The sequence below is a fragment of the Coenobita brevimanus genome, chromosome 70 (assembly GCF_032717465.1).
Source record: "Coenobita brevimanus isolate Jiangsu-jjx chromosome 70, ASM3271746v2, whole genome shotgun sequence".
In the NCBI taxonomy this organism is placed as follows: Eukaryota; Metazoa; Arthropoda; class Malacostraca; order Decapoda; family Coenobitidae; genus Coenobita; species Coenobita brevimanus.
Genome location: NC_137023.1, coordinates 11,477,779 through 11,495,009, shown reverse-complemented (window position 1 = coordinate 11,495,009; position 17,231 = coordinate 11,477,779). Strand labels below are relative to the sequence as shown.

The 17,231-nt window shown below is 40.3% G+C and overlaps 1 protein-coding gene across 1 annotated transcript in view; it reads left to right on the top strand.

Moving 5' to 3' along the window:
* Positions 1 to 1,834: 1,834 nt before the first annotated feature.
* The window catches only part of LOC145406388 (uncharacterized), a 246,849-nt gene continuing 231,452 nt past the window's right edge, over positions 1,835 to 17,231 (top strand). Inside the window, exons 1-2 of the mRNA XM_080277552.1 lie at positions 1,835 to 1,841; positions 2,109 to 2,310. Of these exons, the coding sequence (XP_080133678.1) occupies positions 1,835 to 1,841; positions 2,109 to 2,310 (209 nt within the window). The remainder of the gene's footprint in view (positions 1,842 to 2,108; positions 2,311 to 17,231) is intronic.

Sequence of the window (17,231 nt, the reverse complement as noted above, 5' to 3'; positions counted from 1 at the left end):
AACGGTGTCGTGCTGAAGCTGCCATTTCTCTGCCTCCCTCAACTCTCACCTCTTGCGGCGCACAGCATTCTGTAGACGACGGAGAACTCCCAGGTAGTACTCTTTATTGACTGTTTGACCCCCTGGAGCCTACTCGTAATGAACAGCACCTTAGTGGTTGAAAAAGAAACTCACTGATGCTCGGCCATTTTTCAAGTGATTATACCACTCCTTAATTTGTGTAGCCCATACCTCCATTGCCAAAAGACTGCTGAATCTTTCTGATGGTTTCAGATTCTGTATCACCAAGTATTAGAGATAAAAAATATGGAACAACTTTGCGCGATTTGCTCGGTCATCGCGACACAAAAGGAAAATGTGACGAGCAAGATGAACATGTCGTCAAACACACACTGCTCGGCGGTGACTGGGGTGGATGGCAGCACTGAACATAAATTAGGCCTATTTTGGCGGGGTCAGGGGGATCGGGTTAGGATCGCGGATTGCTGATCCAGAAGGGTCACACCAAAACAGTCCAGCAGTTTCGGATCGGCTTGTCCTGTTGCCATGGCGACACCCCAGTGCCCCACCTGATAGTAAACAAAACTGTGGCAGTTAAAAGTTCAGACGGATGATTTGGTCAGCAGTAATTTTGCTCTCATTTTCAGCAGTACGGTACCATAATTGATGAAACCAGACACAGATGAGCTCGTACCGACGTTAGTAATGGCAGTAGCATTTTCTCAGTATATTATTTTAAAAAACATTTAAATACGGCACTTACAGTGTAGGAGCTGACGCTATGTTTGTTTTGGTGTGACGTCACATTTCGGGATCGCCCAGCTCAGTCCACCTCGGGGAGGTAGACTGCCTCAGATCAATCCGGGCTTCATCTATCACTCCAGTCCAAAACCAGAACTGTGCCTCGCCAAAACAGGATCATCTGTCAGGATCGACTTTATCTTGATCCGGGATTAAACTTTCTCTTGCCAAAACGTGCCTATTATTTGGGCATGCACACAACAATTCAAGGTCACGCTCCATTCCGTAGCATCCCCTTGCTCCTACTGGTTTACGAGAAAAATAATATGGTCGGATACTTTTGGATCAGGGCTAGTACATGCATTTCCATATTACTATATATTCATATCAACACGTCCATATTATATTCATACCTGGACTTCCATGCTACATTCATACATGCATTTCCATATTACATTCGTACCTACACTTCCATAATACATTCATACTTACACTTCCACACTGAAACCATGCTAGCATTTTCATTTCTCCATCCACACTCCCTTTCCACCCTTCATTTCAAGCTTTTACTTTCATATTACATCCATGGTTTCACTTTCATACTGCATTCATACCTACACTCCAATAATACACCCATACTAACACCTCCATGCCTTCATACACACCCCACTTCCATCCCTTCGCACATATTTATGCTTCCGTTGCCACACACTTCTTCATTCTTTCTCACCCACGTGGTTGTTAACTCATGGCTAAGGAAAGGTCACTGCTGTTTTGAATGACACCGTCGGTGGTAGCAGGAATAAAATAAGTCTGGGATTTCTGTCGTTAGAATATTTAGCGGTATTTTTTTGGTACTGAGTGAGCACTGAGACGTTTAAGGGCAAGATATATCACACTTCTTTCTTGCATCTACTCAGAACCTGTTTATATATCGATTTGTATTCCGCATAAATGTTAACTGGTCAAGCTGTCAGTGGTTTTTCCTTTTCGTACTTTCCTTTCTTCCTGTTTTCTGGATCTTGCCTAATCCCATCCTTGGTTGGGAAAAAGAGGTCAGTATAATGATGATGATGATGATAATGATTCACAAATGGTCAGTGGGTTAGTTCATCATTTTTCTGGATAGAAAACATTTTATAAATCAAACCGTTAATCTCATTTTTCCTCAAATGGAGTGTAGAATTTCTGTTATCAGAAGTTTAGTCCTTTGATTTTGTTTTTCTTCATCCTCACTCAAGGAATCAAAGGGCTAACCGCCATGGCCCTGCAACGTGTCGCACAGCCTCAGTCCACAATGATGATAACTGATGATTAACAAATGCACAGTTAATTTGATGATTAATGTAACTTTTTTTATTCCTCAGATGGAGTGTCAGAGGAGGAACCACCATGGTCATGCAACAGGTCTCTGAGTCTCAGCCTTCAGGCTCCACCCACCATCCTGGCCTCTCCCGGCTACCCAGCCCACTACCCGCCCTCCCGCACCTGCTCCACCATCCTCACAGCACCGCCAGCCGCACACATCCTGCTCCAGTTTGACGCATTTGTACTCGAGGCGCATCCGAGGTGAGTCACTATAAAGTTTTACACTAACTTGGCCCAAATTTTCGTCGTTTTGTAGCTAAGTATACGTAATTCAGTGGCATAAAAAAACAGTACTGCAGTCTACATGTTTTCCATAACACTCCTTCGTAACTAGCACCATATTCTAGCTTTACTCTGTTTTTACAACTTTGCATTCAAGGTGGAGAGAGGGCAACTGTATGCCAAGTTAGAGTAAAATGTGAGTGGTTGTTAGAAGTTGCCGTTTTTGTGGATAGTAAGTTGCCTTATTTTAGTTTTCGTTGTAAGTCTCCATTTACATTATTTAGCAAGGACCTTCGTAGGTGATGACCAGTTCGATTTCAGGATAGGACACGGAAAAAGAGATGCAGCTACAGTAATGGGGCTGTTATGAGAGCGGAACTTCGAGTTTAGGAAGGACGTAAACATTTATTTTACTTTGTAGATTATGAGAAAGCATTTGACCGAGTAAGCAGCATCAAGTTAATAAAGACACTCCTTGACAGTGAAGGAGACTGAAGGGACAGACTGAAAATATCGGCACTGAATCTTGGACAGCCAACCATCGTTTGAGTGGATAATGGACAATCCGAACACGGAATCACAGGGAAGGGAGTCAGACAGGAGTAATTTTTGTCGTGAGTGCTGTTCAGTGTGTGTGCTGAAATAATGATAAGAAAGGCACTGAATAATACTGAAGAAGCTGTCAAGGTTGACGGACGCTTTGCGAATGCAGGGATGATCATTCTGTGGCCGCTAACGCAAGTGGGGCTGCGAAGAATAATGGAAGAACTGTGGCATGAATATTAATGTCAAGAAACATAGACAATGAGGATGGGGAACACCAGGACTAAAGGAGTCAAAATAAGGATGAAAGGAAGAACCATAACAAGAGTTTTACTTAAACTGTCGTGAAATCATAAATTCTGAAGATGGATATTGCCAGAAAAAAATGAGAACGAGAATAGCAATGGTCAAGGAAGCATTTAACAAGAGAAAGGCGCTGTTGTCTACCTTAGGCTTGAAACTGAAATTGAAGAAGAAAATCATAAAGATACGGATTTAGAGTGTGATACTTTAGGGAGCTGAAACTTAAAAAACTGAGAACAGAAGATATAAAGCGCCCAGAAATTTGTGAGAGGTGGTTGTTTAGACAAACGATAAGAATTAGACAAAAAGGGTAAGCAATGAGGAAATTCTTCAGAATTCAGGCAGCAGAAAGGAGGAGAAAGAGCTGGATTGGGTGTCTGCAGAGACTTGAAGGTCTGTTAATGGATGTGATCGAAGGAATAAATGAAGAGAAGACTTGCAAGAAAAACTGGAATGCTGCAGAATATCAAGAGGTGAAGTTATGCGCGAAAATAAAGAGGAATAGCATAAGAAGAGGATGGAATGAAAGAGTGATAAACCTGCTATTAAGCAGAACACTAGATAGATAATTCTTCTTTACAAATAACTTTTATTTTTCTCCCACCTTTTATTTTTTCGGAGGGGGGTTTTGCGTTATTCTCTTTACAGGTCGCCTGGAATAATACCTACAAGTCTCTCTCTCTCTCTCTCTCTCTCTCTCTCTCTCTCTCTCTCTCTCTCTGTCATGTTACGTTAAATATTTTTAAGGTGAATTCTGTAGTGACTTTTTAAATTCGTATAAAGCTGTACCTTAGAGAAAAATTTCCGAGTTATTTGGGTCGTTATGGCGTTAGATAGAAACATGGGCATCTATCTGCTCTCTTCTGAGGTTATGGGAGACACGGCTGAATTGTTATGCTTTGCCGGATATTCATAAGTTCTACTGGGAACTGTTTGTCATGGAAATGATCCTAATCCAGGACTCGAAGCTCATGAAATTTTGCTTCTAAACAAGTTCTTAAAATTGTAATGGCCATTGGGAATGTTTCGTCCTACATGACAAACTATATTCCATACTAATATTTTGTCTATGTTTATCTTGGTGAAAGATAGTTTGAATGGTCTTTTCAATTTTTTTATATAAAAAAATAAATAATTTTGGAAACCATTAATTTATTGTGTGTGGGAATGATAATTTGGGAGAATAAAGGACAAACAGGAATGAAAATATCTGAAAGCCTGTGTAAATGTTTGCAAATTTGCTTTCCTAAAATATTAAGGGGAGAGGGTGGGACACAAAAAATTCGTACTCCTTATAAGTTATCGTTTTGATGGCTCACCTTTCTATAGATCTCTTATTTAGAAGTCTCATTTTAAAAGTAAATTCACGTCAACCTCTTGAAGCTAGCGACGAACATTAATTTCATTCTTGCTGTATTCACACATTTGTATTCAGTGCAGGGGAGACTTTTCAGTCTCGAGAGGGTAGATAGATGTAATTTTATTAAATTCCCTTACCCCAGGAAATCCACCCCAAAATTGTATTGCCACTGTACTGCTTTACACGGACCATTTCTCTAGAGACTGCGGTATTTTTGGTCAGCATGTATGTGTAGATTAAAATTGTAAATACAGTATCATGCAAAATAATAGTGATGTCTGACGAGCATTATGTGTCGCTAATAAAGTGGAGTTAGTACTAAGCCATCAAGAAGACGGAACCAAACAGGAGCTGGATTTTGTGTTACTTAATAACCTTAAAAAAACAGTATTAATTCCTCTAACGCAAAGATTTAATTGGCCAGCTCATACTGCTGTTATTGTTAGTCGCATTTTCTTGCCTGGTTTCTTATTAAATTGTGGTAGGCATTTCTACCCTTCAGAATTAACTGATTATGACCAAACTTGGACACAATGACCAGCATATGACCTAGTTGTGCCCGGAAGGTTTTCGTTGGTATGCAACGAGCAGTTGCCTAGCAATCAATCATTTCCTGTGGCACCCTCGGGGATGCATAGGGCCTCGATGAACTCACACCACCACATCCTATCTTGTGCTAACTCCTCAAGATCTCCCCAACACTCATCTCCAGCTTCCCGTCTCATTGTCCTCACCCACGTCTCTTTTGGCCTTCCTCTACCTCTTCTACCAAGTGCCACCCACCCTGGTGTACCTCGTACTATTCCCTGTCTCCTATACACAAGTCCTAGCCACTTCCATCGTGAGAACCTAACATATTCATCGACCGGCTGCACTCCCGTTATTTCTCTAATTCTGCTATTTGGTATCCTTTCCCACCACTTAACTCCTAATATTCTTCTAAGTGCTTTGTTTTCAAACACCAAGAATTTATTTTCCATAGTCACTGTGCTGTACCAAGACTCGTGTCCATAAATTAAGATACTCCTAACCATTACCTTATAAAGTTTGATTTTTGTATGCACAGAAAAATTTTTATTATTCCAAATATTTTTAAGCATTCCCATTGCCTGATTAGCCTTCTTTAACCTTTCTTCGAATTCAGAGTTCAAAGAACCATCCTTGGCTAAATAAGTACCTAAATATTTAAACCTATCAACTTGCTTTACAACCATACCTCCAATTACACATTCCTGCGCATTTTCCATATTCATATTGATTATTTCAGTTTTTCCACAATTAATAACCAAACCCACCTTGCGACCTTCACTCACCAAACAGTCCAACACTCTCTGCATCTCTTCTGGCCCATCACAAATCAAAACTATATCATCTGCATAATCTAAATCCAAAAGTTTCCTGTTATCTCCCCAAAGTATACCTGCACCGGTTTCTGTTCCAACGCGTTTCATAATGTAATCAATGACCAATATAAATAGTAAAGGCGATAGAACACCACCTTGAATTACACCGGACTTGACTTCAAACGAATCACTCAGACAACCATCAACCATCACTTTACAAAATGTGTCCTCATGCATGTTCATAATGACCCTCACAAACTCCTCTGGTATTCCATAATGTCTCATGATCTTCCCCATAGTCTCTCTCGAAACACTATCAAAAGCCTTTTCAAAATCAACAAAACAAAGACTTAACGGTACTCTCATTTCATTAACTTGCTGCGTCAAATGCCTAACTATAAAGATCTGATCATTGCAACCACGTCCCTTTCTAAAACCAGCCTGTTCATCCCTCAGAATACCCTCAACCACCGGCTCCAACCTATTTAACAACACTCTACTGAAAACTTTCAAAGCTATCGGTGACAAAGAGATTCCCCTCCAATTACCACATTCACTCAGGTCTCCCTTCTTCGGAACTTTAACAATTACACCATTCTTCCAAACTGATGGTAGTAACCCCGTCACCCATATCTTATTGAATAGCTTGGTCAAGATCATTATTAATCTATCCCCCTCCACTTTAAACATTTCCGGAAATAAACCATCCTCCCCTGGTGCCTTATTATTCTGTAACTGTTTTACTGCTTTCTCCACTTCTGCAAGCCTCAACTCTCCTGTTGCCTAGCAACGGCCAAAAAAACATTTTTTTTCATACTTTTCACGTTTTGAGCTGTAAAAGCATTACCAATGGGCGTAAAATGGGTGTGACTTCTTTAGGCCTAATTTTGAGGTCATTGCCTATCGGATGTGTGTCATCCATTTTTCACCTCTGTCCTCTCTTTCGAGTGGCAACCCTGCTAAGATTCGCCTTACCATCCCTAGCAACCAATAGTGGTTTTCAAAAATGCCCCTCTTGTCCTCATGCGACTAGGTGGAGTTGAATGAAATTTGCATGCTTATAGACGTTGACTTGTGCTACAACTTTCTATTGTACACCTATGTGCTACATTGGCCAGGTCGGGGGTAAAAGGTCATCAGATGTGAAAACGGTGAAAATAGCTAAAATCAGGACTATGCTCGCGCGAAATTCTAAGGCTCCGAGGGTCATGCTTCTTGGGTGGAATGTTGCACTGGAGCACCTCCATGTAGAAACGACTTTTAGTGTCGAAACGCACTCATGGTCGCTAGCAGCACCATCTTTAATTCGTACCTCGCTTGGGCCAAACTTTTGTCCGCTTAGAGCTAGCCATCGTCGCCTACCGGCTTGTTTTAATTGTATTTTTGCTATTATGAGATAACTTTATGGAGATTAAGTGAGTATACTTGCAGTCGGGAAGATAATGAAGGCTACTGATATAGTTTCTTCTTAGCGTAAAAAAATTCTCTGGAGGTAGCAAAAATATATTAGATACTTCATCTCACTGAAGGCTTTTAAGCAGAATAGGTGCACTTCTTTCGTCTACTTAAAGTTAGTTATCATAATAATATTATTGTCCTGTGTTCCATATGAACACAACTGCACTTGATGACAAATATATCATTGTGCAGGTCATCTGTGACTCATTGTAAGCGCTGTTTCTTGTATTTTTCCGTAGGGCAAATATATCTTGAGTGGTTAGTGTATTTCAAATGTAAAGTTTCCTCTTCATGCTGTGTTGATAACTACAACAGAATCACACACACTGGGACTTACTGGAGCATTAATTAAAACTTTATGCCCACTACGTGAGGTTCATTAAAGCAAACAATTGTTTGTTTCCACATCCCACTCGTTTCTTGGAACATAGAATATTTACTTAAATCTACTACTCGGTGATTAGGAACAATTGGAAAATGTCTTTGTGCAAGTGTCTGCCGGTCCGTGAATCAGATTGGTGTTTTTCCATTCACAGAAAGGAAATTATGGATAATTTTGGGACCGAAAAAGTTATCAAATATACTGTAGCCTATCAGACTTTTTTTTTTTTTTTCCTTGGATTAAATTTCAAAATTTTTACCGCTTTCATAAGTACTGTGTTCTTAGGACACTGTTAAAATTTTATTAGTATGATCTATCCGTTCGCTGTCATTTGTTGATCTTGTTTCTGTACACTATCTGTTGCCTCGTAAACATAGGCCTACATTTCTTTACTCCCTGACTAATAAGCTAACTCTCTATTTTGCTACGGATAACGTAATTTATTTCTTAAGTCCACAGAGGCCAACCTTAGCAGAGATACTAAAAAACCTATTGCTATCTAGGAAAAAGAAGAAGAACGCTTCGGTTTATGCTCATCGACTGCCCGAAGGTCATTAAGGCAAACACTTTTCGACAAGCTTCAGTCTTCCCTTCTCAAACGACATACAGGAATCAAATTTGCCCCCAAGCACTTATATTCCAAGTTGAACAGGGATGAGGGAATACAAGAATCAAATTTGCCCCCAAGCACTTATATTCCAAGTTGAACAGGGATGAGGGAATGAAAACGTAGTACAACAGTCTGGCTGTCCCGACATCAATCTTGTTTCTCTAGCTGGAGACTAAACATGTACACTAGTTTATGGGCAAAAAATAAACACAGTTCTATTATTCAAACTGTTGCAAGATTATTTTATTCAGCTCAGAGAAATTCACTGCTGCCAAAAGTTTAAACTGCTCGTGTTGTTTCCCATCATTTGCATTCGGCGAAAGATCCTAGTTGTCTACTTTTTTTAAACTGCCCTCCGACCTACCTGTTGCACACCTCCAGCAACAGTTTCTCTACTCCAGCTGGCGCACACCCAACGTTGTCAGGGGCTAAACTCCATTCTCTCTCCGCCGTATTTTATAAAATGAGAGGCCGAAGCATAGGCAAACCGCCAGTTACTAACGGTTTTATGGCAAATATTTGTCGGGAATAAGGTATATTTGGTTTTCCTGCCATGATGCCGAATGCGTGGCATGTGGTCTATACATATTAAAGGCTGACATTTTTTCTTTTTAATCCCGTCACTATGTCACACTTGCGTATGCACTTTTCCTCTTGAGAACTATGATGTTTTAATCACTTTGCCTCTTCAAAAAGGTGACATTTTAATATTTCTGACTTTTGCCTCTTGAAAAAGCTGACTTTCTTTTTACCAGCTGACCTGTTTTTCATTACGGTGCCGTCCTTTTTTTTACCTATTCAGTTTGCTTTATTAATAGGGTGATATAAGCAAAAGAATAGAAAAGAAAGACCGAATGGTAGCAATGTAGTTATACAGATAATCTTGAAAATCGCCCTTCTGAATCAGAGGAACCCATAGCGTGTATCCTTACAAAAGCTGTCGTTCGATTACACGTAACACTCGTTATGGAAGTAAAAAATTATCGCTACATGAGAATTTGTTTGTGGTAAATTTGACATATGGGAGTAAGGAGTGGACAGTGATACAATGATACGTCATGAGTGAAGGCTGTAGAAACTGGGTTATTTGAGGAGTATTTGTTAACTGGAAAGAAAGGTGAACACGCGCAGGGAAAAGGAGGCAGATGTGGATGTTACATCAGATAGTTGTAATGAACTGAAGCAGCTTGGGCATATGAAAAGCGAAAGCTTAACAATAAAAATTGTATTGGAAGGAGTGAAAAGAATGACAGTAAAGCTGTAAAGTTGAAACGCAGTACACACACACACACACACACAATATATATATATATATATATATATATATATATATATATATATATATATATATATATATATATATACACACACAGAACAACTAGAAAAAAAAATCTAAAATGAATGTAAGAAGTACGAATGGCAAAAGTGCACAAATAAGTGATTAAAGAGAGAGAGAGAGAGAGAGAGAGAGAGAAACAAGAGCATTCCACCAGCTACCAACACATGCTTGTGGCTAAGGTGTGGCATGTATTAATGGATATAGTCTCCACATCTGTAAAGGGGGATAGTGCTGAGATAATACGTAATAAAAGCACACAAACAAGACAGCAATCAGGATGGGAGGACATTTGGAGACCTATAACCATTACTACATTCAACACTTTAACCACTAACTTGCAGCTGGTGGAATGTAGTAATGGGTATAAGTCTCCAAATCTCTTCCCATCCTGAATGATCTCTTGTTTCTGTGCTTTTTTTCACCTCTTGTCTCGGCACTTTTGCCCTTTTCAGATTTGGACACCTATACCCATTACTATATTCCACACCTTAGCCACAAACATGTATTTGTAGTTCGTAGAATGTTCTTGCTTCTGTGTTTTTTCACCTTTTATCTGTGCACTTTTGCCCTTTCTACGTCTTAACAATCATTTTAGAAGAAAGTTTTTGTTTTCTAGCTTATGACATTTTTTGTTGAAGTATAATAATGCATAGAGCAAATGTTAGATTTGGATTGTTACACGCATAGCGTGATTTCAGCATTCCAAGCATGCATGTACATGTATCATGTAATGTGATTTGGATACTTCTTCCTTACATGCATAACATAATATCAGTATGCATGCACGCATTCTGAGCATGCATGTACTATTGCGGTCAGGAGTTCTTAACCACCCTCGTCCAGCCAACCCGTGTATGTGGCAGCGTCGCATTCACGAGCACAGAAGTTGCCTTCGATGCATTTCTGTCGAAAAATATCCCTTCAGCTTTGGGCTTATACTAATGGATAAAGCAATAGTAATATTTACACTGAAGGTTTGACTCTGATATCACGAATATATCATACTGATTATTTAATAACTTGTTTCTCGTATAGCCAAGCAAGTGATAAATATGTATATTTGGTTCCACTCCATGACGTCCTGTAGGTTTGAACCAGCGAACACATAGTGAACAAGTTCGAAACATTTATTTGTTAACAGGAGAGAGAGAGAGAGAGAGAGAGAGAGAGAGTAGCGGGTGCCTGTGAATTTTAGAGGAATGAGGTGGAGAAATGAGGTGCTCAACACAGTTAAACAGGGATTTTTCCTTTCGTTTCGGTTGGCTTTCTATGCTTAAATGGCTAAATGAAGGTAAATTATGAAATATAATAACTGGATGACGAAGTGGTAATAGGGTCTGGCTAATGGTTGTTTGGTCCAAGGTGTGCAGTGGTAAGCCTAATTCCAGGCAACGGTCGCTGTTAAAAGTTGGATATTTTAGGTCCCACTTATTTTAAATATTCCATGTATGTTTACATACGTGTATGCCCCTATGGACCTATTTTCACCCCATGAATATTTTTAGCAATGGACTTTTTCACCACTCGGAGCACAATCCTCCATGGATCTATTTTCCTTAAAGACTTTTTTTTTTTTTTTCAAAGACGCCTACTTTTCTACGTAACCTATTTTCCCACGAACTAATTTTCCCCACTGATGTATTTTCTCCCCACGGACCAATTTTTCCGTTGACCTTGAATCTCTCCATGGATACAGGTTTCCTACATGGTCGTATATCCGTGGATGTATTTTTCATAAATGAACCTATTTTGCACATAAACCTGTTATCCGACGTGGTTATATCACCCACTGATGCGTGCAGTTGAAACAGACCTCTTAATCAACAGACGTATTGCATGACGGACCTGTTGTAACCCACTGGATATATATATACCTACTTCAACATAATTCCAGAATAATATCCCCTGTGGACCGATTTTCCGGACACTAAACTCTTCCCAACTCGGACATTAACTCATATCACCTAGTCCAAGTGGCCTGTTTTCCCACAATCCGTCCATCCACCTACACACCCACCCATCAGCGCACATACCCACAACCTTACTCAATACAGAATGTCTCAAAAGTAGGACGACACAAACCCGTCTCTTGCCTTGCCCTACTAGTAGCCCCACCACCCACCTCACTTAAACAATGCACGAACCCCACTCCACCCCACTTAACCAGCCCAACAACCCTTTCCCCTCCCTCTCGCCCACCCACTCCACCTAATCCGCCTGTGAAAAAACCAGCCTACACTAACCACTCCACCCACCCAGTCACCAACCGACCAACCCGCATACCATGCTCCACAAGTCAGATGACTCACAATTCAACACACACACACACACACACACACACACACACACACACACACACACACACACACACACACACACACACACACAGACGGGGTGGATTTCCTTACACGAAAGATGAGTCTCACCGCTTAACTCAGTCTGTCGGCAGAAAATAGTACCGGGTACTCTTTACAGGGAGTTTGCCAGGCCGTAGATAAGGGGCTTCATTCCGGCTACATACACATGACTTTATGCGATACGAGTAAATAAGGTGCTCGAGCTAAACAGGGAATTTTTCCTTTGGCTGATGAAGGAGTTTAATCCCAGGATAACGTCTCGTCGGATATAATGAAAGATGGGCGTTATTCTGGGTAACGCCAGTTGACTTTGTCAAATTATTTGGCAGGCCGCGTAACTTCTGTTGAATGCCTTATGTTCACATTTTTTTCTCTCTCTGGTGGTTGGCACCTGGAGATTTTTGGCAAACTCATGAGTATTTTTCTCATTAACTGGATATCTCTCTCTGGACAGAGAGGCAAATTACTTTCTTAAGCACAGTTTTTTGTTAAACCAACAGCATTTATCTCCTAATTCATTACTTCAACGAAAGCAATCCTAAAAAAAATTATCACAAAGCAATGCAAGTTCTAGTGACTGATGGAAGAAATAATCACACTGTGGCCTGTTTTCAATGGATCACAGAAATCCAGGGTTTCTCATCCCTTGCATTTCCCTGTGCCAGTCTGCCTCCACCTCATTATTCCAAAATTCACAGGCGCCCACCATACACACTCTCTCTCTCTCTCTCTCTCTCTCTCTCTCTCTCTCTCTCTCTCCCCTGTTAACAAATGAATGTTTCGAACTTGTTCACTCTGTGTTCGCTGGTTCAAACCTGTAGGAAGTCTTGGAGTGGAACCAAATATATATATTTGTCACTTGCTGGGCTCAATACGAGAAACAAGTTATTAAATAATCATTATGATATATTCGTGATATCAGAGTCAAACCTTCAAAGTAAATATTACTATTGCTTTATCCATTAGTACAAGCCCAAAGCTGAAGGGATATTTTTCGACAGAAATGCATCGAAGGCAACTTCTGTGCTCGTGAATGCGACGCTGCCACATTCACGGGTTGGCTGGACGAGGGTGGCTAAGAACTCCTGGCCGCAATAGTACATGTACCACGCACTCAGGTTTGGGGCCAAGCTGAGAGAGTGAGAGATATAAATATAGGAGATAACAATGACAAATGAAACCGAATGATGATGAGAAAACAATGACAAATTATTACAGTATTTTCTCATTATATTAAAGACTGAGTAGAAAGACCCGTGATGCCTTGCTCCCTGTATGCTGATTGATAATGAGAAGGTAGCTTGTTATATCACACTTGGATCAAACACTGGCAATTATGCATGTACGCATGTGCGCATGCGTAACACCATGCCTGCATGCACGGACGGTTAAAGAAGTATCCTGAAATGCATCAATTAGGCTTATTCGTGCAAGTCAGTAGAAACCTAACTCGCTTCCTAAAACAGAATGATATTCAAGATAACATTATTTTAACTTATTATTAGCCTTCTGCACAAAAGCAGAAAGCACCGTAGTTGAAAAGTAGAGATAAAGTTGATACCTGGAGAATAACGTGGTAGGCTGCAACTAGCTAAGGTAGAGCGATACTGTTTGGACTGCAGTTGACTCGTAGAACATAGCTCCATTGCTCCTGAGGAGACTAAAACGAGGGAGCCTGCTCGTGAAAAGAAGTGTTTTGGTCCGTTCTTTAACTGTAGGCGAGCTGTAGCTAACCAATATTGTGCAAAATGGCATACCTACGGGTGACCGCGATGTGGTTTTCAGGCCGTAACTCGAGAACCGTAGCCTGAGTGCTTTTCTAAACGTGAAAAGAAACATCTACACTTGACAAGAAGCGTTTTGGTGTAGAGTACGCTCGCGTACCCCTTTTTGTTTTGGAGGTATGACTGATGAAGAAGAAAGAAAAAGAACAAAATCAGTATTATTGCGGTTCGATTTTGCGTCTTCTACCAAGGTTAGCGAGGCTTTGCTAATAGTTTTGTGCTTGAATAGCGGTCTTTTAGTAATGCTTAGAACTGGGCTTTGCGACCGTTTTCGCGTCAGTGCTCCTATACCCTGCGTACTGGACGCCATTTTGAACCTGCTTCATTCTTACTTTCTGAGTTGCTACCGCATTCCGTGACGAGAGAGAAAAGCTGCCTACTCTGAAGGAAAGAAGGGAGGAGACACTGTTTCTTAGTATTTTAAAAAGAGTTTCAATTTCCTGAAGCTTAATAAAGGTATGTAATCATCAATCATTTATCTAAAACGAAATAGTTTTTTCATTTCATTCTGCCTGCAACCATATGGCTAAATTCATTTCAGGAAAATTCTCAGGTAGCAGATGTTAAGGGAGGTGGTCTGGAGACTAAGAATAAACTGGAAATAATGACATCGAAGTAAAGAGAATCTTTCATAGAAAGAACTCATTAACCTCATTTGCAATGTCCGCTTCCAGGATTTTAGGTGTGCTAAGCAGACTCGGTATTTTCCTTACCCATGTACAAGAGTCTTGGTGCGCGACCACACGTGTACTTGAACATGTGTTGACAACACAACTGGCAACGTTTGGATACATATGTGCAGCAGTATTTGGACAGATGTATGCGAACATGTTACAGTGCAGCTTCAAACCTGCTGGCAGCAGAGGTGATGGGATAATGTGTCCGTACGAGGCAGTCGAGACTTCATCATGATCTTGTCAACACGATCTGGACCCTGCTGTTCCCAGCATGTTTGCATCTTGTTCATTATTGTATTGTTTACATGTTCCCGGCACTTGTTGCAGCACACGTGTGGATGGCACTTAGTCGCCTCTGTGTAGAACGCAGCTCATCTGTGTGTGTGTGTGTGTGTGTGTGTGTGTGTGTGTGTGTGTGTGTGTGTGTGTGTGTGTGTGTGTGTGTGTGTGTGTGTGTGTGTGTGTGTGTGTGCTGGGGGTGGTCCACACATACAACTCTTCTAAACAAAGTGGAGGCAAAAGCTTTTCGTCTCAACTTCTTTCCACTGAAAGGCTCACTAAAATCTCTCTCTCTCTCTCTCTCTCTCTCTCTCTCTTTCATGAACATGTTCTATCAAAATATTGGCTGTAATAATACGTATATTTATTAATTCTTCTTTTTAGTGTTATCAGTCTTTTCTGTAGCGATTACTATGTAGGAATAGCGCAGGTTCAAAACTGCGTCCCGTCCAGAAGGTATAAGGGCGCAGGCACCAAAACGCTTGTGAAGTCCAACTCTAAGTATGAAAACTGACAGATCTTCGTTATTTAAGTGCAAAACTACTCGCAAAACCCTGGTAACCTTCTTAGGCGTCGCGAAATCGAGTCTTAAATACATCGTTTTTTTTTTTTTTTCATAAATTATAGTTCCTAAACACGAAGGTGTTACGCACCAAAACGCTTCTTAATAACAGGGGATGTTTCTTTTCATCCTTAGAGCGGTATTTGAGGTACAATACGCAAGTTACAAAGTAAAAAACATTCTCTAGCACTCAGACCGTTTTTCACAGAATATATAAAAGTACACAGGCTTGTGTTTCACCGTCCCACGTAATCATTTTACAAATACTGTATCAGTAATCTCGATAGCAATTATCATACAGCTGAGAGTCATTTTATATTATATCTAATGGATATGCAGTAGGTATCTTCCATAAAGATAATAAAATAGAAAGTATTCTGAAATAATTGTTAAGATGTAGGAGCGGAATAGAAAGTGCAGAACGATGGGAAGAAAAACAAAAAAAAAAACAAAGCAAGCCAGCATTTGGATTGGGAGAGAATCAGAATTCTGTCCCCATTACTACATTCCACACAGTGCTTAATAAATGTTTTTGGCCTGTGGAATGCAGTAATGTGTACAGAACTTTAAATATCCTCCCATCTCAAATGCTCTCCTGTTTCTGGGCTGTTTCCCATCGCTTGTTGCTGCACTCTTTCTTTCCCTACATATTGATAAATAATTTTAGATTATTTCTTTTCTAATATACATTAAAGTTCTATTACTTGGCATACTAAAGAGAAATTATTATCAGATGTCTGATATGTGAAGGTGATGAGTGAGAGGAAAAGAAGAGACGAGGAAGCGAGGAAGGAAGACGGGATATTGGAAAATAGAGAAAATACATTGGAGAAAAATACCGCCTGGAGAGACTGTGAGAAGTGGGAGAATAAGAACACAGCAAAGTATTGGAGAAACGACAAGAGAGAGAGAGAGAGAGAGAGAGAGAGAGAGAGAAAGGCATGAAGGAGGAGGAGGAGGAGGAGGAGGAGGAGGGAAGGACTGGAACACTAACCTAAAAGGGAGGGTTCGCTGTAGTTGATCATAATACTCGTTCACTCTCTTCTTAATCGTCTTCAGTAGGCATAACGTATTAACCGTCCTCTGTTGATTACAAAGAACTAATTGTATCCAGTAAAAGATGTTGTTTAATTTTAGACAGTTCATGCCTTTGTTGATTATAATGCTTTCAGTACACAAAGTGAAGGCTTCTGTTTATGCCCACTGAACGGGAGTCATTAAGTCAAGCTGTCAGTTTTTGTTGAGTCTCAGTCTTCCCATCATCTGTTTTTACTAAGTCTTAGTCGTCCCTTAGAACACGACGCGCGGTAGCCAGTGTCACACGGCTAATTATACTGGTGGGCAAACAGGGACAGCAGATACATATGGAGTCCACCAGTCTGACCAGTCCGACAGCCGTTTTCCTTTCATTCTTCCCTATATTACATCGACGACAGATGTTCGAGCCTACGTGATGGTCCTTCTCATTTTTTCCCAGCTAGCCTTGACAGTGAAGTGGATTGCTTTTTTTTTTTTTTTTTTTTTATCCTTCTTTTTCTCAGTCCATATTGTTTGATGCTGCAGCCCTATGGCGATGTTGCGTATCTCTGTACTCGTTTGCCTACTCAATAAGCAATGAACAAAGGGGAACACAAGCATCTGTGTATTTAATCACCGTCACGTTAATGTTATCTCCACTTTTTCCTCTCCTTTAAAATGATTATCTTTTTGTCTTCCTACCATCAGACGAGTTTATACAAAGCGCACCCATTTAGCAAAACAGATATTAGAAATGTATTTAACTTCTGCGATTTCGAAAAACAGTTCCCAAACTGAGTAAAACCTCCTGTAGGTCGAAAGTATAAAGTGCTACAGTACGTGATGAGGCAAAACTACTTATACTTCGAAGGAGATTGTAGAATCC